Source organism: Pelodiscus sinensis, chromosome 8 (assembly GCF_049634645.1).
Source record: "Pelodiscus sinensis isolate JC-2024 chromosome 8, ASM4963464v1, whole genome shotgun sequence".
NCBI classification, from domain to species: domain Eukaryota; kingdom Metazoa; phylum Chordata; order Testudines; family Trionychidae; genus Pelodiscus; species Pelodiscus sinensis.
Window position 1 is genome coordinate 188265 of NC_134718.1, and position 23858 is coordinate 212122.

At 52.7% G+C, this 23858-nt stretch overlaps 1 protein-coding gene across 7 annotated transcripts in view; it reads right to left on the reverse strand.

The window, feature by feature from the left end:
* TCTN3 (tectonic family member 3) overlaps positions 1 to 23858 on the reverse strand; it is an 85435-nt gene that overhangs the window by 33796 nt on the left and 27781 nt on the right. The window contains exon 1 of one of the 7 annotated variants that reach the window (XM_006119564.4): positions 21269 to 21398. The exons of the other annotated variants lie outside the window; for them this stretch is intronic. Coding sequence (XP_006119626.3) covers positions 21269 to 21283 — 15 coding nt within the window. The 5' untranslated portion in view covers positions 21284 to 21398. Of the gene's footprint in view, positions 1 to 21268; positions 21399 to 23858 lie in introns of those variants that run through there. 7 annotated transcript variants of the gene reach the window in all.

The following is a 23858-nucleotide window of genomic DNA, read 5'->3' on the forward strand; positions in this document are numbered from 1 at the left end:
TTTGGAGAGTTTACTGAGCGATCCTGGAACAGGAGTACCAAGTCCAAACAGTGGAATACCGTCAACTCAGGAAGGAATTAGAACATGAGGTCTGCTAGACTTAAGGTTGAAACTAGCTTCCTCCTTTAGAGCACTTCAAAGAGTCAAGCTTTAAACGTGCATTATTACTTGGATTGCCTTAAAATTTGGTTGCTTCATTTGGGGATGTGGGGTACAGTTAGTAACTCTAAGGGTGCATCTATACAACAGGTCTTAACTCGAAATAAGCTACGCAAATTAGGCTATGTCAATTGCGTAGCTTATTTTGAAATTGGGAGCGTCTACACAGCACTTATTTCAAAATAGATCACTCTTCTTCCAATTTCCCTTACTCCTCGTACAAAGAGGGTTACAGGAGTTGGAGTAAGAAGTCCTCCAGCTTGACCATATTTTGACATGATTTCAAAATAACTGCCTGTTGTGTAGATGCAGACCAAGGGTATGTCTACACTACAGTGTTATTTCAAAATATCATATTTCAAAATAGTTATTTTGAAATATCTTATTTCAAAATAACGCGGCTACTCACAAAATGCATTTCGAAATAGTGTTTTGCTATTTAGAAATAGTGTGTTCGCACTGATTGGATGCTGAATCGCATTTAAGGCCAGCCAGAACTGGCAGGGCATGAGGTCAGGAGTTAGCCTCAGGCAGGAGCCACACAATGTATCTGAGGTTCGTACTTAAAGGAACCTTCCTGGACAGCCAGTTCTCAAGTTTCCCTGCTTGCTTCTCTACCTCACTGAGGAACAGCAAAGCGTTGTTTCTCTGCATGCTCTGGTTGCCCAGACTCAGGACACCACAGCACTCTCCAACATGGAGCTCTTGGACATGTTGCTGCAAGTCTGGCAGCACTTTCTGCAGGCAGCTTCACAGGATCTGCAGCAACCCAACCCCCAGGCCTTCTTCCAGACCCTCCTGGGATATGTGGCAGAGTGGCTGCTGGACCAGGATGCTGGTGTGCCCTGCCGCCTCTGGAGTCTGGACACCAGCAACCGAATAGTGGGACCATATAGTCCTAGAGTGCTGGGGAGACCAACAATGGATCCAGAACTTCAGGATGAAGGAGGACACCTTCCTGGAGCCCTGCGAGTGGCTTGCCCTGTCTCTGAAGTGACGGTACACGCATATGAGGCCCGCCATTCCCCTCCACAAGCGTGTGGCCATCGCCCTCTGGAAGTTCTCCATGCTGGACAGCTACCGATCTGTGGGGAACCAGTTCGGCATGGGGAGATCCACTATTGGTGCTGTGCTCATGCAGGTATGGCAATCTCAGGCAACTGTCCCAGGGGGTGGGGGGTGGAAGGAGGGAATGGGCTGCCCTAGGGGAAGAGTGGGGTGGAGGTGGTTTAAGTCCCATCCCTGGAAGGGTTTGTTCTGTCCCAGCCACAGAGAGGCCTCCCTGCAATGACCAGGATTGCTGGGAGCTGCTCCTGGTACGTGGGAGAGTGGGGGATTAGAGGGGAGAGGTGGGAACTCTCAGGCACCCTGCCGTGGGCTTTGTGTGTCTTTTTGCAGGTGGGCAGGGTGATCAACACCATCTTGGTCTGCTGAATCATCCACCTGACAGATGTTGATGCCATCATCGAGGGGTTTGGCACCCTGGGCTTCCCCACCTGTGGGGGGGGGCTATTGACGGGACACGCATCCCTATCCCTGGCCCAGACCACCAGGCCATCATGTACATCAGTGGTCCCCAACCCGGTGCTCGTGGGTGCCATGGCTCCCGCCAGGGTATTTATATGTGCCTGCCGAGTGATCAGGGCCAGCCCTGCCCTGGGTGCGCAGCGCATGCGTGGTGCCGGCCCTGGGCGCGTGGCGCATAGGCGGCCCCCCCAGACACGCGGCGCATGGGGAGCGCCAGCCCCGGGCACATGGGCGACCCCGCCTCCGGGCGTGCGGTGCATGGGTGGTGCCAGCCCCAGGCACGCTGTGCATGGGCGGCCGTCCCTGGGCACGTGGCGCATGGAGGGCACCAGCCCCGGGCACCCGGCAGCCCCAAAAGATTGGGGACCACTGATGTACATTAACCAGAAGGGATACTTTTCAGTGATCCTGCAGGCCGTGATTGACCACCGGAGCCACTTTCTGGACATTAATGTTGGCTGGTCGAGCAAAGCACACTATGCCCGGGTCTACCGCAACTCCTCTGTGTGCCAGAGGCTGCACGCCAGGACTTTCTTCCTCAACTGCGACATCAGGGTTGGAGATGTGGACATGCCTGTCTGCCTGATGAGGGATGTGGCCTATCCCCCTATAGCCCTGGCTGATGAAGCCCTATACTGGACACCTCAACCCTTCCCGAAAGGCATTTAATGCCAGGCTCAGCAGGGCCCACATGGTGATCAAGGGTGCCTTTGGGCAGCCTCCTCACCCGCCTGGACCTCTCAGAGCAGAATATGCCACACATGGTGGCAGTGTGCTACACAATGTGTGTGAGCGGAAGGGGAAGGTCTTCCTGTCAGGCTGGGTGGCGGAGACTGAGCGCTTGGCCAGCCTGTATGCGCAGCCCCACACAGCTGCCCTCCAGGAGGTCCATCAGGGTACTATGTGCATCCAGGAGGTCCTGCGGGAGAGCTTCTACTAGGAGGACCAGTGGCAGTGCTTCCTGGTTAGTCTCACTGGGAGCTTGTGCCACACTCCTCCCTCACATCCTTCCACTTTCCCCTCCCTTTCCCCCATTCCTCATGGAAAATAAATACCGGGTTTTTTTTTTTAAACAAACTGAACTCTGTTTATTAAGCAAAACTGGGTGGGAAATGAAACTTGCGTGAGATCGGGGAAAGAAGGCGGGAGAGGAGAGGAGAGAGGGTAGGAGGAAAACTTGGGAGGAGAGAGCTGGAAGGGGTAGGAAACGGGAAGAGAGGCTCAGGGTTGGAGCAGCGCCTGGGCCGCCAGCTCCCAGCATCATGGGTGTGGGGGCCTCAGCATCCCCAGGGGTGTGTGGAGGATGTGAAGGGCATGAAGGAAGAAGAGGGAGGTGGAGAGGGAGTGGGAGGAGAAGCAATTGCTATGGAGGCAGCAGCAGCTGGAACAGCAGGAGGAAGCATGCTCTGAACCAGGGTCTGAGATGGGCACAGATGGCATGGCCCTGGGCAAGCTCTTCCCGCCAGCTCTCCCACCGGAGTTGCACGTCTTCTTTGACCCAGTGGTCGAGGGTGGGGTGCAGGGCCTGCAGCGCCCCCAGGTGCTGCCGCTGGTATTCACCCATTGGACAGGTGGGCCTGCAGAGCCCTCGGGTGTGGGAGGATGTCCTGGGTGGTGTGGTGTGCCCTCCACTCGCAGCTGGTCCAGCTGTGGAGAACAAGCACAAATGATCAGTCATTCCTGAGGACAGAGTTCCTGAAGCCCAGCCCACCTATGGAAGGAGAGGACGACAGTTCTCCGTGTCATCAGAGGTGTTGTGCTTGAACACAGGCCATGTTTGGGATGTCCAGGGGGCCCTGCTATCCCTGGAAGTGTGAGCTGCCCCAAGACTGCACCCATGCCCCTGTGCTGTATATCAGTGTGGGTGTAGGGGAGGATGTCCCCTGCCTCCTTGTAGAGGGGGCTTGTGGAGGGGGGGCATCCTGTCTATGTCCCACCCCTGGGCCAGGAGCATGTCATGTCTCTTCACACACCCTTGTGGCTAACAGGCCAAGGCCCCCATGTGGCAGCCAGCTGGGGCCATGTGCTCAGGAATGGCACGGCACATGCTCGCACGTGCACAGGTGGCTATGTGATCCGTGGCCAGCAAGGCCCAGGTGCGCAGTCCCTGGTCCCTCCCACCCACCCCCTCGCCTGCATAAGGGGACAGTGGATGGCACTCACATGATGTTCCATCCCTGGCCTCGGACAACGCCTGAGACAGGTCTGCAGGGACGGCTCGGGGATCCTGGCTCAGCTGGGTAGTGACACTGGCCTCCTCTGGCTCTTGGCCCTCCTCATCTTCCGCGCCGTCATCAGGGCCCTCAGCAAGGATGACACTGCCTGGCTCTGCCCCAGAGTCCATGACTACCTGGGGGGAACAGACCGTCCCACCCCCCAGGATGCGGTCCAGGGCATCGAAGTAGGGGCAGCTGTCTGTGTCTGCCCCTGTTCAGGAGCTGCCCTCTCTGGTCCTGTCACAGGCCTGCTACAGCACTTTAATCTTCATCCGTACCTGTTCCTGTGTGCGCATGTGGCCTCTGTCAGACATGCTGGCAGCCATCTGGCCATAGACAGCCGTGTTCCTGCGTCTAGTGCATAGATTGTGCAGGTTGGTGGCATCCCTCCATGACCTCTGCACTAGACCATGAAGATGCCCGTCTCTTCCAGCCCCTGGCAGGCTCTTGAGAGCTGGAGGATTGCTCCCGGGGAGTGGTGGAGGGCTGGCTGGTACCGGCTGGCTGGCTCATTTTGTGCCACTGGGTCGAGGTAGCAGCAGAGTGGCTCAGGGCTGGCAGGCCTGGCGCTAGTCACAAAGGCTCTGGGCAAACTGTAGACCTTTAAGAGCTCCGTGGGGTGGGGGGAGGGGGAGGAAAGGAGAAAAGTTTTCCTGACTGTGGCCAGAGCAGCCAGCAGGTCACCCTGGGAATGGCTGGAGGCCCCCTATTTCGAAATAGCCCCTCTTCCCTGTCTAGAGAGAGCCTATTCCAAAATAGCTATTTTGGAATAGACACTATTCCTCGTAGAATGAGGTTTACATATTTTGAAATAAGCCCTCCGCTATTTCGAAATAACTTTGCCGTGTACATATACCCTATGTCACTTTGAAATAATGTTGCTACGCAGACGTACTCTAACTGGTGATCATTTGATCAAGGAGTACCCAAAATACTGTTCCCTAGACATGGGAAGTGGGTGAAGCTGTGCTTAGGAGACAAGACCCTAGCCTGTGACCTCACCAATACTCCATCACTGCTCTACCCAGGCCCCATCCACTCTATCTAGGCCCCAACCCCTCCCCTCTGTTTCCCTCTTCTCTTCCTTCCCTGTCTGCTTGCCCCTTACAGCAGGGTGGGAAACCTTTTTCGGGTTGGGGGCCACTGACCCACAGATGGATCAGTCGGGGGCACACACAAAAACCCCTCACTGACGTGGCACCCAACTGAGAAGCAGAAAGACACTTCTCACATTCCTCTCAGACACCAGAGCGTAGGGGGGGTCCAGCCTAGTAGATTTTGTGTGCTCTAGCCCCATAGTAGAGTATCGGGGGGGCGGGGGCTGGAGTACCAGCACAGGATCCTCAATGCGGGGGGGGGGGGGGGGCGAGGGAGCAGGACTGTGAACCTTGCCACATTAGGCCCCCAGGCCTTAAGTTCCCCACCCCTGCCTTGCAGGCATATTCCTGAACTCAAATGTAGCAAAGGGAATTTGAAAAATAATACTCTTCTAAAATTTCTTTCTGAAGGAAATGGGAGTGTGTTTTTTGCTGCATGCCAGACTGTGAAGACTGGACATGAAGAAAGTGCCTAATTAAAAAGCATTACATTTGGGAATAAAAGCGTCTGTTTTTTTATATATCCTGAAGTTTGTCAGAGATTTCTTTACAAAAACTTTGTAGTAAGGGCAAGTCAGCTGTCCTGCTGAATACAAAATTATAGAATACGTGATGCAGCTCTTCTGTTTTCAATTTTCTTAATCAGTATTTCAACACTTACTTTTTATTTAAATGTACTCTTAAAACAAATATGTAGTAATCTGGAATGATTACTTTATAAACACACTGAAACAAAGACATTATTTTAAACTAGTATATTTATACAGCATTGCACAGAGCTGGGGTGATGGTGAATGAGTCAGGGTTGGGGGATGAGGAGGAGCTCTGGGCAGGTTTGAGAGAGAGAGACAGAGAGGCTACATCTAGACTGGCATGATTTTCCGGAAATGCTTTTAATGGAAAAGTTTTCCGTTAAAAGCATTTTCGGAAAAGAGCGTCTAGACTGGCACAGACGCTTTTCCGCAAAAGCACTTTTTGCGGAAAAGAGTCTGTGCCAATCTAGACATGCTTTTCCACAAAAAAGCCCCAATCGCCATTTTCGCGATCAGGGCTTTTTTGCGGAAAACAAATCTGAGCTGTCCACACTGGTCCTTTTGCGCAAAAGCTTTGCACAAAAGGACTTTTGCCCGAACGGGAGCAGCATAGTATTTCCGCAAGAACACTGACAATCTTACATGAGATCGTCAGTGTAGCCAGCTGGCCAGTTTTTCCGGAAAAGTGGCTGATTTTCCGGAAAAACTGGCCAGTCTAGACACAGCCAGAGAGAGAACGTATGAGTGTGTGTAAAGGATGCAGAAGCTAAACTCTCCTCCCATCCCAAGATTCATAACTCATTTGTCCCCTGTGCTCCCCAGCAAGAGTGAGAAATGCAACAAACTGTGCACTTTCCCCACAATCACTAATGAAGGGGATTGGCCATCAATGTTCCCATGTGAATCTAGAGGGACGCTCCCCACCCTCACCAAAGGGCACCTGGGCATGGGAGGCTCATGATTGGGGCAGTCCCAGAAGGGGAGATGGCACATACCCAGCCAGCCCCTTTCACCCACCTGGTGATTCTGTCTTTTTTCCATATGGTTTTCTGAGAAGCAATTCCATTCCATGCACATCCCATTTTCCTGGCACAACCAAACCCTTACGTTGCTTTAAGTTATGATAAGAGGAAGCTGTATACTGAATTGGAGGTCCTAGCACTTACTGTTTGTGAGGCATTCTTGAACAAACAGACAAACTCTCTCAAATATATAGCAGATAAATCAGTCAGAGTGGTTTACTGTGTTCAAAACAAAGTTCATTGCTTTCAGAAAAAGGGAATACTTTGTGTGATCTTCATAATAATAGACAAGCTTATGAAATTTCACCATATGCTTATGTTAAAAAATGTTTCCAGAGATTTTAGACAAAACAAAGGATTTTATATCATAGTAAGGTACTGATTTTGGTGGAGTGTTCTCTTAAAACTAGTTCACCAAATACTCAGAAGTAAAGAAAGGGAAACAAATCTGTCCAGCTATCTGGAAGAAAAAGAATATTGTCCCTTTAAGGCCTGGGTGGGGTGTCACAGGGCTCCCAAGCTTTATGAAAATTGGCTTATGACTATGAATATATATAGTTAAAAATGCTTTATGCAAAGTCCATCATGTGACATGTCATTTAAAAGTTATAATCCACTAAATCTGGATATCCTATTTGTGTGCATGTAACTTTCTTATATGTGAAGTCAAAAATATTAAGTGGGAACCTGTTTTATTAGTCCAGGTATTCTAGCAAAAGCCATTAGTAATACTTTAGGAACTTAATGGCTGGGTGAACAAGTCAACAACCTGTGAATGGTTTTGGTTTTCCAATAAGCCCAAACTGTGGTTGGTCCTAGAAAGACATGTCACCGTACCACCTGGTACTGCAATACACCTTGAATCTGGTATTTTCCCATGGGAATGGGGAGACTAAACAAAGTGTTCCTGCCCTGGGGGAAAGCTATTTAAGGGATTGAAAGCAATCAGACTTTTTGTCTTCAGCTGGCTTTTTGAAATTGCCTCCCTATTTTAAGAGGATACACATGAAGAAACTGTTGGGATAGGTGAGGGTCAATTAAGGGGTCTGGGAAAGTGTTACCATGGCAATGGGGGTACAGCATAGGCAAGCACTGTCCCTATTGATCTGTAGAGATGTTTTCTTCCTCCCTTCTTGCTTGTCTAGAATAGATAAGCATACAGATACACAAACAATGTAACTTTAACAAATGCCATTGTGTATAAGAAATGGTTACTTACTTTCATAACTGTTGTTTTTCAAGATGTGTTGCTCATGTCCATTCCACTTAGGTGTGTTCATGCCATGTGCGCGCATTGTCAAAGCGTTTTCCCTTAGTGGCACCCATTGGGCCACACAGGAAGCTACCTGGTGTGGCGCCACTATATCGGTGCATATATACGTCCGCTGGCCCTTCACCCCCTCAGTTCCTTCTTGCTGGAATGCTCTGACACGGGAGGCAGGTGGGATGTGGAATGGACATGAGCAACACATCTTGAAAAACAACAGTTATGAAAGTAAGTAATCATTTTTTCTTCTTTGAGTGATTGCTCATGTTCATTCCATTTAGGTAACTCCAAAGCTAACCCCCAGGAGGCGGGGTTGGAGCCTACCGAAAGACAGACTGCAGCACAGCCCTACCCACAACAGCATCCTCCCTGGCATGTTGTGTAATGGCATAGTGGTTAGCAAAGGTGTGCACCGACCACCAGGGAATTGCCCTGCAAATCTCTACGATGGGCACCTAGGCCACAAAGGCTGTGGAAGGTGCTTGAGCTCTTATGGAATGAGCTGTAATGGGCGGAGCAGAAACCTGCGCCAGCTTGTAGCACGTTTTGATACAAGCTGTGATCCAGGATGAAATGCACTGGGCCGACGCAAGGTGGCCCTTCATCCTGTCTGCTATAGACAAACAATTGAGGGGACTTACAGAAGGGTCTGGCCCTCTCTAAATAAAAAGCTAAAGCACGTCTCATATCAAGTGTGTGTAAAGCCTGCTCTGTCCCAGAGCTGTGGGGCTTTGGGTAAAAAACAGGAAGAAAAATGTTCTGGTGAACATGGAAGTAAGAAACCACCTTGGGCTAAAAGGCAGGGTGGGGGCACAGCCTGAACTTATCCTTAAAAAAGACCGTGTACGGGGAGGGTCCACCAATAGGGCCCTCAGTTACGACACTCACCTGGCTGAAGTAATGACCACCAGGAAGGTCCCCTTCCAGGAAAGATGCAGAAGGGAGCAAACTCATTGCCAACGGCTCAAAGGGGGGGACCCATGAGCTTTGTGAGAACCAGATTTAGGTCCCAAGAAGGCAAGGGCTTGCACACCTGAGAGTAGACCCTATCCAACCTCTTAAGGAAACAATGCACTATGGTATCTGAGAAAACGGTCCTGCCACTCGAGCCCAAATGAAAAGCCGAGAGGGCAACTAGATGTACTTGTACTGAAGAAGGTACCAGGCCCTCAAGCCTGAGCCCCAGGAGGTAATCCAAGATAGCAGGCACAGGAGTTTCCATAGGGGAGAACCCCTTGTTGCCTGACCAGAGGACAAAGCGTTTCCACTTCGCCAGGTAAGAGAACTGAGTGAAGGACTTACGGCTTCCCAAGAGAACTGCCTGGACACTGCCTCTCCTTGGCCATCAGCCATGGAGCTTCCATGCCATGAGGTGCAGGGAGTGGAGGTTTGGGTGCCAAAGTCTGCCGAACTCCTGAAAGATTAGGTCTGGGCACAGAGGGAGGATTAGAGGCTGCTCCACTGAGAGCGCAAGAGGGCCTGGGAACCAATGCTGATAAGACCACACTGGAGCTATCAGGATTATGGAGGCCTGAAATTCCCTGACCCTGAGGATCACCCTGTGGATCAGCGGGAAGGGGGGAAAGGCAAACAGAAGACCCTGAGGCCAAGGGATCATGAGAGCATCCCCCAGAGACTGCTGGCTGTGGTTGAATAGGGAGCAAAAACGAGGGCACTTCCTGTTGCTGCAGGTTGCGAACAGGTCCAAGTGGGGAAAACACCACCTGTGGATAATGGACAGAGCTAAATTCACCCTGAGGGATCAGTCGTGCCCCTTGAAGGAGCTGCTGAGGTGATCTACCAAACCGTTCCGGGCCCCAGCGAGGTAAGCAGCTACCAGGTGACTGTTGTGAGCCACGCAGAACTCCCAAAGGAGGAGAGCCTCCCTGCACAGGGGATAGGAGCCAGCACCATCCTGTCTGTTTATATAAAATATCGCAGCCCTGTTGTCGGTCAAAATAAAAATGCACAGGAGGGACATCTGCCACTTCTATTATTATTATTACAGCCCCTGCACCTAGAGAAGTCCAACCTATTCCCCTGCTGAAAAGGGCGGAACAGGGCCCTAAGGAGGGAGCACCTCTGTAGTACAGGGGTATGGATACCCAGGGACCTGAAAGTTAACCTAGAATCCTTTAGCCGATGGAAGCTAGTAACAGTGCGTTCTGAAAATAATCCCACACCCTCAAAGGGCAGGTCCTGGATTGTGTTCTGGATTTCTGGAGGAATGCCAGATACCTGAAGCCATGCGCCCCTGGGCAGGACCAGGCCCGTTGCCATGGTATGGGCTGCCACATCCGCAGAGTCCAGAGCTGCCTGGAGTGCAGCTGGGGACACTACCTTACCCTCCTCGGACAAGGCCCTAAATGCTTGCCTCGAGTCTTGGGGTAGCACCTCCCCATATTTGTCTATAGCTGCCTATAAATTGAAAGCATACCTACTCAGGAGGACTTGCTGGTTAGCTATCGTGATTAGGAGAGCCCCTCTGAGGCATAGGCCTTGTAACCCAACTGGTCTGATGGCTTGGCCTCCTTGTTCTTGGAGGTAGGGGCAGGTTGCCCCGGTGCTCACGGTGGTTAACAGCCTGCACCACTATCGAGCCCAGTAGAGGATGAGAGAACAGGTGTTCATGGCCTGCCTGAGGGACAAAGTATCACCATTCTGCCCTTTTGTCCGTAGGCCAAATAGACACTTTTGTCTGCCAGAGGGCCTTTGTGATTTTGCCCACTGTCTTATTTAAAGGCAAGGCCACACGAGACGGCACCTCCACATTGAGGATATCAACTGTCAGACTGGAGATCTTCGAGGCCCATTCGAGCTGGACCCCAAGGCTGTGGCCCAGTCTCCAGAGGAATTCTTGATGGGCTTGGGAGTCCATGGCTAGCACTGATGAAGAGGCCAATCCTAGGGCCTTGTCAGGGGAGGACGATGAATACTCTTGTACAGTTGAGTCCTCCAGCTCATGATGCCTGAAAAGGGGCAGACTGCCCCGACGGCTCATGGTCCCCGTCCCCCATCCTACGGGGGCTGAAGGGATTCACTCCACACTACCAAAACCTGCGGTGCTGGGGCACTGGGTAATGGAGTGGCTCAAGGTGGGGCCCAGATCCCCAAACACGAGGATCCTGCTGTGGAGGGAGCACTCCGTAGGGCCTGGTGGATCCAAAATGGCCACTGGTCCAGATGCTGCCACTGTGGAGGTGTCATGATCAGAAGGAGTACTGACTAGCACCCAGTGACTTAAGGGGTTAACTCAGGTACCTAGCAAAGGTATCAGCTGGGGGGGTTCGGGCAATCAGACAATAACAATGTAGGTAGGAATTTCAAACTGGAAAAGAGGGGTTTCTCTCTTTCTTCTTTGTTTGAGATCAGAGCAGTTTCTCCCAGGTATTGAGGGAGATGGGAGAGGCTTCTGTCTCTACGAACAGATTTCTTCAAATGTGTAAGTAGGGAAAAGTTTGGAGAGTACGTCAACGGTTTATCATTTTCATTGTTTGGGGGCTTAGATATCATGTCTGAGCTGGCTAATTGTTTGCTCTTTTGTAACTAAGGATTACAGCCTAGGGACTTTCCCCAAGTATATATCAAATTGTGGCTATTTACCATCTAACCAATTTACTATGCTTGCAACAGTAGTTTTATTTTTATAATAAAAGAGTTCTCTTTTTATTCTAATTAACCGGTTGATTGATTGTTGTGTTCCTAGGAGTAAGTGCCTAGTTACAAGGGCAGAGTCCATTGCTGTCTGTGGATTCCCTCTGTTTTTCCCAACTCCAAGCAAAATGGAGGTTGGGGTGGGGGTGGGGAAGAGCTTTACCTTAGGAAGGGGATTTCCCAAGTGATCTTTTTCCTGGAAAAGAGTTTATTTTTATATTTTCTTGTAATCACGTGGGTGGTGACAGCAAACAACCAGTCTTGGGGGGGGAAGAGTGTTGAATCTCCGAGGGACTGAGTTTGAATAAGCTTGTTTCTGGGAATCACAGAGACAGGTTTTACAGAGCTTATTCGGTTAGCCGGCCCTCCATCTCTGCACGTATAGTGTCAAGTTGGGGGATTGAGCCATGATAGAAGGCCAGGTCTGCGAGTGACCTGAGACACTGTCCTGGCACTTGCGATGCCAAGAAGTGCGGGGACCTGGAACGGTGCTGGGATTTTGAGTAGAAGTGGGAATGAGAGAGTGACGCCCTAGACCACACCGATTCCACGTTGGAATCCAATGAGTAGTCGGTCTCTGACCAAGGCAGAGCAGAGGCCAGACCCGTGGAATGGTGCCACTCCGCATTCCGAATGATGGATGCCGGCTTGCCCTAGTGCCGCACCGGCAGTGGGGGTATGAGATGTCCCGGTGCTGGGGACTGGGCCACCGGGATGAGCATGCTAGAGGCTGAGCTCTCCCTGGACTCCTGAGAAAGCAAGGGCGCACCAGTACCAAAGGACTCGGTGCTGGCATAGACAAGAGCACCAGAAAACACAGCACTGCATGGGGCGCTGATGCCGAGGATGGTGCGAGCCTACTCGGGTCCGGTGCCGTTGACGATGCACAGGCCCAAGGCTGGTCCCAGCACTCCAGAGGAGGCGAGGGTGAATTAGCGGTGAGCTCAATCAATTCCTACGCCACCTCAAATGTGTCCAAAGTGGAAGGCCATTCAACCAGAACTGGCTCCTCTGCTGCACGCAGCTCTTGGTCCGGCCTACGAGCAGCAGACCTCACTGCTGGTGCAGGCGCAACAGAGTGCCCTGACTGGGGCCTCACCATGGGCACATGCCAGGGCAGAGACCTGCCCCTCTCTGCTCTCCTCTTCATGCATGGCACTGGTGATTGTGAACAGTGCTGTGCCCACAGGGTGCCTCAACGACGACGAGTCCCCTGAATACCCGGGAGTCTCCCACACTGAGGGCAGTGAGCTGTGGGATGCTGGTGCCGAGTCCAGCAACAGTGCTGGGTGAAGCGCGAACTCCATCAGGAGTATCTTCAGGCATGAATCTCTCTCACACCGAGTCCGGGACTTGAAACTGCGACAGATTCTGCAGTTCGCCGGGACATGAGCCTCATCCAAACACTTCAGGTACAAATCGTGCGGGTCACCACAGGTCATAGGCTTGGAACAGTCAACACAGGGCTTAAAGCCATGTGGCCCTGGCATGCCCCATGGGCTTGGAGGGAAGAGGAGGCAACAGGGGAGCCCCAACCCAAACAATCGTATCTAACTATCTAAACCGGTACTTAACAGGGGAGGCAACTTGGAAAGAACAAAGGGATTCAACTAGGTGCTAACTATTCTAAAGTCTTGTGACGGCGCATTGGGGTTCCCCGTCTCCTGCACCCCCGAAATGGCATGAACAGACTCCACCAGCCAGTAGAATTGAGGGTGGTTTATTGCTCCTCCAGGATACAGCATAGCACAGATGTAATCTGGTTACAGGAACTGGGGCTAAGAGGCCTCAGTGCCCCCTTTGAGATGGGGGGGATCCCAGCCCCCTCCCCAGTTCCTTCTTCCCTGCTTTCCAGCCAGGAACTAACTCCCTCTCCTCCAACCCTGCCCCCCAGCCAGGGCAGCATTCCACCTTCCTTTGTTCCTCTCCATGGGCCAAACAAGTTGGGATACCCTCTTTGCATAGTGACTCATCACTTGTCTGCTCGGTGGTGCTACAGACAGCAGCCAGAGAGTTAGCAGGTTACCTCCCACTATGTCACAGTTCTCCCCCCTCCGAGAGCGAACTGAGCAGGGTCACTCCGCTCGTGACCTAGGGAAGTTCGGGTCCTCTGCGTGGGAACCCGCCCTGGGGACATGGGTGCTCCCCTTGACTCGGGCCAGCCGTGGCGAGGCCCCACATGAATTGGCTTCCTTCTGTCCACTCACCGCCCCGCTCCAGGGCGACTGGCACAGGCCTGTCCTCGGGGGTCACACCCACCCTTCCACTGGCCTTGATCTCTGGCCAGGGTCTCTCGGGCCGGGGCCATGAGCCCAGCGAGCCTTCTCTGGACTTCCAGGGCGGCTTCCACCCCCGACGCTCCATCCAGGGGGGTCTTCCCCTCCCATAACTCTCTCAACGAGCCCAGGGGGTCCTCTATATGGGGTAGGGACCACCAAGCTGCTTTCCTTCTGTCTTGGGCCTTCCCGCCCCTCTGGCAGGAGTCACAGGACCGGCAGTACCGCTGCACCTCCGCAAACATCCCCGGCCAGTAGAAGTGTTGGAGCAGCCTCAGCCGGGTGCTCCGGATCCCCCGGTGGCCCGCAACGGGGATGTCGTGGGCCAAATACAGCAGCTTGAGGCAATGCTTTTGGGGGACCACCAGCTGCCGCTGGACCCCCCATTCCCTCACCATTCTGGGGGGGAAGCCATTCCCGGAACAGGAATCCCCGCTCCCACAGAAATCTCTCCTGGCCACCTCTTCCCAGGGGCTGAGCCACACGGAGGCCAGCCTGTTCCCTCAGCCTCTGCAAGGAGGGGTCTGCCTTCACCTCAGCCTGGAATTCAGCTGCTGAGGCAGGGATCGGGACCTGTCCCCCACCTTTGCCTAGGTCCGGAGTCCCAGCCTGGCTGGACCCCATGTCCACTGGGATGGGACCCTGAGGACTCTGCTGGGAGTCCTTCCCTGGATGCAGGCTGCCAGCCCCTCGCTGGCTCTGGCTCCGGGTGGTGACTAGACCCCACTGGGAATCATGGGGCCACTCCTCTAGGTCATTCCCCATTAGCATGTCGGTGGGCAAATGCGGGTGCACTCCCACTTCCTTGACACCTTCCTTGGCCCCCCATTTCAGATGCACCCGGGCTACAGGCACCTTAAAAGGGGACCCATATATGCCTTTCAGGGTCAGCTGCGTGTGGGGTAGTATCCGGTCTGGGGCCACTATATCGGATCGGGCCAGCGTCACCTCCGCCCCGTGTCCCAGAAACCCGTCACCTTCCTACCATCCACCTCCAGGGGTATGAGGCACTCGCTCCGCAGGGGCCGTCCTGCACCCACCCGGTACACGGAGAAATCCGCCTCCTGAGAATCAGACCTCCCAGGGGAGGTGCACTGAGCATCCTTCCCCTCTCTCTGAGCTGAGGTTTGCCTGCCAGCCCCTGCCTCTGGGGCAGCCTGCCCTTCCTCCCGCCCCAGCCAGTTAACCCTGGAAAGTCCCCGGTCCTGGGACCTGGTGCACTGAGCCCTCTTGTGGCCTTTTTGCCCACAGCGATGGCAAGTTAGGATTTGGGCTGTCTCTATCCAGGCCCTGGCTGGTTCTCTGGGGCCCAGACGACCTGTTCTCTGTGCTCGTCTCATAGTTGATTCCCTCCGTCGCTCAGACGAGATCCGGTCTCTGCGCGATTCCCTTTCTCTCTGGGACTCCCGTTCACACCCAGACCGGCTCTCCGTGAACTCATCCACCAGTCTCCTGGCCTCCTGGGGGTTCTCTGGTCTCCGGTCCTTGAGCCACAGCCTCAGTTTGGGTGGGCATGCTTCATAGAACTGCTCCATCAGGACCAGCTTGAGCAGCTCCTCTGCGGTCTGGGCTCTGACTCCAGACACCCACTTGCGTCAGTATTGCGACAGGAGGGAGGCCAGATCCACATAGGTCTACCGTGGCCCTTTCTGTACCCCCCGGAACTTCTTCCTGTACATCTCGGGGGTCAGCCCGAACTTGTGCAGCAGGGCCTCCTTGACTCGGTTGTAATCCCCTAGCTGTAGGTCCTCCAGCTGACTGAGCACTCTGGCCGCTTCCTGGCTCAGTGCGGGGACGAGCTCTTGCAGCCAGTCAGCTGGGGGGACCCGTTGCAGTCCACAGGCCCTCTCAAAGGCACTGAGGAACCCGTCTATGTCACCCATGTCCTTCAATTGGGCCACCACAAGCCTCTCCAAGCGTCTGGCAGTCCCGGGACCCTGGGGCCCATCCGCACTTGGCGCAGCCGGGGCCCCGCCGGTTCTCTGCTCTGCCATGGCCAGCTCATGCTGTCGCTGCCTCTCTCGGTCCTGGCGGTCCCTTTCTCGATCTTGGCGCTCCTTCTCTTGGTCCTGGCGGTCCTTCTCTGGGTCCTCTGCTTCCAATTCCTTCATCCGCAGCTGGATCTCCAGCCGCCGCAGCTCCGCTGGGCTGGCCCCTGCCCTAGATGGGCTACGGCTTGCAGGCCTCCCGGGAGACACTGTCTCATCTCTCCGGTGGGTTCCAGAGCTCCTCCCCCTCTCTGAGCCTAACACACTCTCTGGGGGGGGGGGGGTCTGGCTGCTTCCCCTGGGGACAAGATCCTGGCCCTGTGGCTGGTCATTCTCTTCCAGCTGGGCAATCAGCTGGGCCTTGGTTGCTTTCCGCACAGGCAAGCCCCTCTCTCTGCACAGCCCCACCAGCTCTGTCTTCAAGAGTCGGGCGTAGGCCATCTGCCCGCTGGTCCCCTCGGTGCAGACTCACCAGTCTAGTGCTGCAGCACCCCACGATTCCCAGGAACTGCTTCACTCTGTCTCCAGCACGCTTGGCTCCAGGGCTCTTGCTTCTACGGCACCTTGTCGCTCGCCACTGGAAGCTCCATCCACGGGGTGCAGTGCATCCCACTCCTGACACCAGTGTGATGGCGCGTTGGGGTTCCCCGTATCCTGCACCCCCGAAATGGCATGAACAGACTCCACCAGCCAGTAGAATTGAGAGTGGTTTATTGCTCCTCCAGGATACAGCATAGCACAGATGTAATCTGGTTACAGGAACTGGGGCTAAGAGGCCTCAGTGCCCCCTTTGAGATAGGGGGATCCCAGCCCCCTTCCCAGTTCCTTCTTCCCTGCTTTCCAGCCAGGAACTAACTCCCTCTCCTCCAACCCTGCCCCCCAGCCAGGGCAGCATTCCACCTTCCTTTGTTCCTCTCCATGGGGGTCAGCTGGCCAAACAAGTTGGGATACCCTCTTTACATAGTGACTCATCGCTTTTCTGCTCGGTGGTGCTACAGACAGCAGCCAGAGAGTTAGCAGGTTACCTCCCACTACATCACAAGTCTTTTGAATACCACTGAGATCACGCTTGCAGGCAAGCGAGAAGGGAGCTCCACCAACCATCATGGGCAGTAAGAAGGAACTGAAGTGGTGGAGGGCCAGCGGGGGTATATATGCACAGATATAGCGGTGTCACTCCGGGGGGCTCCCTAGCTGGCCCAATGGGTGTCACTAAAGGAAAACTCTCAGAAATCCGTGCACACTACACGCGCACACCTAAGTGGAATGGACATGAGCAAGCACTCGAAGAAGAACTCCATGTTATCTTCCCTTTGTCCGTCCTTTCCCACTTGCTCTGAAATATATTTAAGGTCACAGCACCTTCTTACCCCCCGCTCCCAGTAAGCTGCGGACTCAAGGAGTTTGGGATGTGAGAACTGCATGCTTCAACTAAAAGTGCTGCAAACAATAAACAGAGTGGGTATGATTATATTCATCACATGATTATTACTATTCTTTATATGGGTGTTCACATTACTAATATAGGGTATGTCTACACTACAAAGTTAATTCGAACTAACAGACATTAGTTCGAATTAACTTTAATAGGCACTACACATACAAACCGCTAGTTCGAACTTAATTCGAACTAGCGGAGCGCTTAATTCGAACTAGGTAAACCACATTCTACGAGTATTAACGCCTAGTTCGAATTAAGTAGTTCGAATTAAGGGCTGTGTAGCCACTTAATTCGAACTAGTGGGAGGCTAGCCCTCCCCAGCTTTCCCTGATGGCCACTCTGGACACCACCAGGGAAACTCGTCTGCCCCCCTCCCGGCCCCAGAGCCCTTAAAGGGACACAGTCTGGCTATGGTGCCAGTGCCAGGTGCAAGCCTGCCAGCACCCAGCCAGCAGATCCTGCACCTGGCATGGCACGAACCAGCCACCCGCTGCCACCCAGCCCTCCGCCTCTTCCCGGGACCAGGCTGGCGGCTCCCAGGAGCCTGCCCAGGTCCGCAAGAGGCAGGCGCCCGCCTGGTCTAGTGCGGACTTCGTGGACCTCATCGAAGTTTGGGGGGAAGCCTCCAACGTCCACGACCTCCGCACTAAGCACAGGAAAGTGGCTGTCTAGGGCAGGATAGCTGCCAGCCTGGCCACCCAGGAACAGGTTTGCCCTCCCCTCTCCCACCCTCTCTCTTCCCCTCTCCCACCTCCTTTTCCCAGTCTCCCCCAGTTTTGTTCAATAAAGACAGATTCCATTTTTGAACACAATTGTCCTTTATTTTGTACATCAGGAAGGGGGGCTAGGGACGGGTAAGTGGAAGGATGAGAGGGAGGAATGGGGTACGAGCCCCCGATGAGGACTGGGGTGGCTCTGTGGGCTCCTCAGGGTGGAAACTCTCCTGCAGCCCCCTGATTGACCCACCCGGATGGCAGCCTGCGGCAAGTGCAGCCGGGCTGATGGCCGAGTGCTGTGATGTGCCAAGTGTGGGCACTCAGAGCACTCCAAGCCAGGACTGCTTTGCAAGCAGGGAACCCCTGAGAACTGTCAGTCTGGGGCGGGGGTCGGGTCCCTTTAAGCACAGCCCTTGGCTAGCCTGAGACAGCAGCTCCACGCTCTAAGTCCTAATCTGATGCCCTGGTGGCACTGCTTCCGGCCATCCTTAACCTCGGTTCAGGATCCACTCAATGTGGACATGCTAGTTTGAATTAGCAAAATGCTAATTCGAACTAGTTTTTAGGTCTAGATGCACTAGTTCGAATTAGCTTAGTTCGAATTAACTAATTCAAATTAAGTTAGTTCGAATTAGTGCTGTAGTGTAGCCATACCCTAAGGGTTTAAAAAGAGTTGTAATAGATATGTGTATTTACATACTAACTAGGATAAAAGAATGTGCTATTGGTTAATATGTTGCTCACTTGGACAGGGTTTTTGGGGCCCAAGGCAGAACATGTATCTGCCAAAAAGAAGCCCGTCTACTCCATTCGCCTCTGGGTCACTGGTTCTTTTTTTAACAGAAACATGATAACAAAGAACCCATAAAACACAGAGAGCTGTAGACCCAGGCCAGAGAAAAGAAAAAAAACCAACTCTGCCTTGAACCAGGGACAAAGGGTGAGGAATATACTTTGCAAGTAACACATTTCTTAGTATATTAGACTTCTGTTTATTTTGGCTTAGTAACTTACTTGCAATCACTTAAATCCTACTTTTTATACTTAATAAAAACACTTTTGTTCATTATCAAGCCCAGCGTAAATCATTGTAATCCAGGGAAGAGCAGCTACTCTGCATAGCTCATTTTCATTGATAAAGAGTGAGAACTTATAAAGTTTCTCTGTAAAACTTTTATACAGAGTAAGATGGGTTTATTTGGGGTTTTGGTCCTTTTTGGGGGCTGTGTTCCTGAGTAATGTCAACAGCCCAGAGCTGAGCTTGTTTAACACCTGTGTTGCTCTGCCGCAGGGTTGTTGCCCCAATTCTGTGCCATGGCTGGGGGAGACCAGAGCTACTAGCTCAGCAGAACAGGGTGGTGGGGTGCCCTAGGGCAAGCTAGGTGGGTTCAGTGGTGTGACCAACACACTGGGTGACAATCCCAAGGGGACCCCTATTATCTAGCCCATAACAAAGGGAACCTTTTTTGGGTCAAGGGCCACTGACCCCGCCCCCCAAAATCAGCTGAGGGCCACATGCAAGTGAGAAGCAACTCAGGGCTTCATGCAACTTTGTAAACCTCATTCCACGAGGAATAACACCAAATTCGAAAAAGCTATTTCAAAATGAGTGCTGTGTAGACACATTTCAAAATAGGAGGCCTCCAGCCTTCCTAGGGAGCCCTGGTGGCTACTCCAGCCTCAACCAAAAACACTTCACTCCCTCCCCACCTTCCCTGAGCCCTTAAAGGGGTAGAGTATGGCCACAGTGCCTGTGCCACCTCCAAGTCTTCCAACCCAGAGCCAGCAGTCACTGCCCCTGACCCAGTGGCCCCAAAACATGAACCAGCAAGCCTCTGGCAGCCAGCCCTCCACCGCTCCCCAGGGGCAGCCTGCCAGCTCCCAGGAGCCTGCCAGGACCCAGAGAAGGCAGGCACCTTCCTGGTCCAGCGTGGAGATCATAGACCTTATTCAGGTTTGGGGGGGATGCCCCCAACATCCATGATCTCCACACTAGATGGAGGAACACGGCCATCTATGGCAGGATAGCTGCCAGCCTGGCCACCAAAGGCCACGTGTAAACCCAGAAGCAGGTTTGCAAGACAATCGAGTTGGTCCGGCGAGACCGCCTACCCCTGAGCTTACCTCCCCCTTCTTCCTTTTGCTTCCCCCTTCCAGCTCCCTCCTCCCAGTCTTCCCCTCCTCTCCCCCAACTCTCTTTTCCCCTCTCACGCCTCCTTTCCCCAGTCTCACCAGAATTTCATTCCTTCCCCCCTAGTTTTGTTAAATAAAGAGAGTTTGTGTTCATGAAAATACGTGTATTTTATTTGACATCAGGAAGAGGGGTTAGGAAGGGGTAAGTGGAAGGACGTGAGGGAGGAATGAGGCACAAGCCCCCAGTGGGGCAGATCAGGGAGGCTCTTAGTGCTTCTCAGGGTAGAAGCTCTCCCGCAGGGCCTCCTGGATACTGACAGCCCCCCAGTGGACCTCCTGGATGGCAACCTACAGAAAGTGCAGCCAGGCTCGCAGCAACGCATCCAAGAGAAGCACCAGAGTGCCCAGAGGCAGCTCTGGCTCCATGTTGCAGAGCGCTATGGTGTCCCAAGTGAGGGAAACCAGAGCACTCCGAGACACACATGCTTTGCTGTCCCTCAGCAAGGCAGGCAAGCAAGCAGGGAAACCTGAGAACTGGCTGTCCGGGGAAGACCCTTTAAGCACAGACCTCAGACAGCCTCAGGCAGCAGCCCCACACAGTAAGTACTGACCCGGTGCACTGCGAGAACTGGTTCCGGCCAGCCTTAAATGCGATTCAGAGTCCACTCAGTGTGGACGCGCTATTTCCAAATAGCAAAATGCTATTTAGAAATGCATTTTATGTGTAGACGCATTATTTCAAAATAAGCTATTTCGAAATAACACTGTAGTGTAGACATACCCAACTATACACACAAAATGTTGACATCTATAATAGCTGTTACTACTCAAGGAAGAGATCTTTGAATCACTGCAGATAGTTCTCTGAAAACATCTGCTCAGCATACAATGGCAATCAAAACAAGTTAACAAAATGCTATCAATCATTGGGAAACGATTATATAATAAAACAGAAAACATCATAATGCCCAAACATCGAATACTGCCTGCAGTTCTGGTTACCCCATCTCAACAAAGACATATTAGAATTGGAAAGGTACAGAGAAGGGCAACAAAAATCAAATGAAGAAAGATTTAAAAGACCGGAATTGTTAAATTTAATAATGAGCTGACTAAGGCGGGATGTAATAGGCTACTGCAATGTTAAATCGGAAAAAGATACACAATTTGCAGTACACTCGTTCGAAATTTGGCACATCTACATGGCACCATATTTCAAAAGAAGAAATTGTTACTCACCTTGTGCAGTAACATCTGTTCTTCGAGATGTGCGTCCCCGTGGGTGCTCCACTACAGGTGTCAGGCTCGTCCCGGCCCTGCAAACCAGAAAGTTTTCGCCAGCAGTAGCCCCCTCCGGAGGACCACGCATGCGCAGAGCGTCTCGCGGCGTTCGCGCCTTTTCTGTGTCGCGTGGTCCGACACGCCAGTTCCTCCTAGCCGGAACATCTGAAACGGAGAAAAAAAGAGCTCCGAAGCAGGGAGGAGGAAGGGTCGTGGAGCACCCACGGGGACACATATCTTGAAGAACAGATGTTACTGCACAAGGTGAGGAACAATTTCTTCTTCTTCGAGTGATGTTCCCATGGGTGCTCCACTACAGGTGAGTATGAAGCAGTCACCCAAACAGCTGGTCGTGCTTTGGAATTATCTGTGCACAGAAGAAAGAACTGCCTGAGCGACTGCTATGTCTGCAGCTTTGAGACGATCAAGGGCATAATGTCGAGCAATGTCACGTAGCGGGACGTTCTTTAGGAATGCTGTGGAGGCAGCCATACTCCTGGTTGAGTGTGCTGTTGGTGGACAGGGTAAGGGCCTGCCCCTAAGGGTGTAGCAGCGAGTGATGCAGTTAACGATATGCGACGATATACGTTGTGACGACAGTTGACCTTTAGAGCGGGTCGCCACTGATAATAGTAATCGTGGAGACTTCCGGAAGGGACACGTTCTGTCCAAATAGAATGCCAACGCCCTTTTGACGTCTAATGTATGCAAGCGGGCTTCCTCAGGTATAGCATGTGGCTTGGGGTAGAAGGCAGAAAAGACCATAGGCTCATTGACGTAGAATGACCAATTAACCTTTGGCACGAAGGCTGGGTGACATCTCAGTGGGACACCCTGTTGAGTGAATACTGTATAGGGAGGATCGGCAGAGAGTGCCGCGAGTTCGGAGACTCGTCGGGCTGAAGTGATCGCAAGGAGAAAGGCAACTTTAATAGTGAGAGTCTGTAAATCACAAGTTGCGAGTGGTTCAAATGGTGGACGGGTAAGAGTGTCCAGTACGAGGGTAAGGTCCCATGGTCCACCTATGTGGTGGGTAGAGATTGGAAATACCCTTAAAGAATCTCTTCGCGAGTGGATGAGAGAAGACAGAAAAACCCTTTATCGGAGCGTGGAAGGCCGAAATCGCTGCCAAATGTACTCTTAGGGAAGCGACTGCCAAGCCTTGCGAATGTAAATGGAGTATATAGTCTAGGATGCATTGGATATGTGCTTTGAGAGGATCGATGGTTTGTGATTGGCACCAAGTATAGAAGCGACGCCACTTGTAGAGGTAAGATCTCTGAGTGCTCTGACGTTTGTACCAGTACGTCTCTGACTGCTTGGGAGCAGGTTAGCTCTAGGCCTTGGAGTCAGTTAGGAGCCAAGCTGTCAGATGCAAACGGTCGATGTTCGGATGGAGAAGATTGCCGCGTTGCTGCGAGATCAAGTTGCTCAGCTGTGGAAGTCGTTGAGGTCTGGATAGCGACATCTGCATGAGTTGCGTCAGCCAGGTCTGGCGAGGCCAGAAGGGAGCCACCAGGATTACTGTTGCTGCGTCAGATAGTATTTTCCCTATTACTCGGGGTATCAGCAGAATCTGGGGAAAGGCGTATAGGAGATGATATGTCCCCCAATTGAGCAGGAAGGCATCTCCCATCGATTGGCTGCCTATGCCAACTCTTGAGCAGTAAGCACGACATTTCTTGTTGTCGCGAGTGGCAAAGAGGTCGATTTCTGGGTAGCTCCATAGTTGAAACAGATTGCGGGCTACGTAGTCGAGGAGTTCCCATTCGTGTTGGGATTGGAAGGATCTGCTGAGTGCATCTGCAATTGTATTGATCTTGCCGGGGAGGTAGGAGGCTGAGAGTGTGACGCAGTGGTGAATCGCCCAGTTCCAAAGGCGCACTGATTCTGCACACAAGGTCCTGGATCTGGCTCCACCCTGTCGATTGATGTAGTATACAGTGCATATGTTGTCCGTAAGGACCTGTAGTGTGGTTCCCTGGATCTGGTGGACGAAGTGGCGGCAAGCGTTGAAAACTGCTCTGAGCTCCAGGAAGTTTATATGGAGTAGGGATTCCTGGTGGGACCACAAGCCTTGAACCTGATGTTGTAGTATATGTGCTCCCCAGCCTACAAGGGACGCATCCATGGTAAGCTGGATTGAGGGAGGTTGAGCCCGGAAAGGGACACCAGCAAGAGTATTGGCAGGGTGGTGGAGCCACCATGCGAGCGAGTCCCTGACACGGGCAGGAACAGGCGTGAGCCTGTTGATATTGGTAATACCGGGTCTGTAGGTTGCAAGAAGCCAATGTTGCAGGCACCGCATGCGAAGGCGAGCGTGGGCTACGACATACGTAGTGGAGGCCATGTGGCCTAACAGTTTCAGGCAGGTGAGGTATGAGACTGCCGGGGCAGTAAGCAGGATGCTCGATAGGTCTCGGATGGCGTGGGCTCTGTCTATGGGTAGGTACGCCATAGCGGTTGTAGAATCCAGTCTGGCTCCAATGAATTCGATGGACTGGGCCGGGACCAGAGAAGATTTTGGTAGATTGATGATTAGTCCAAG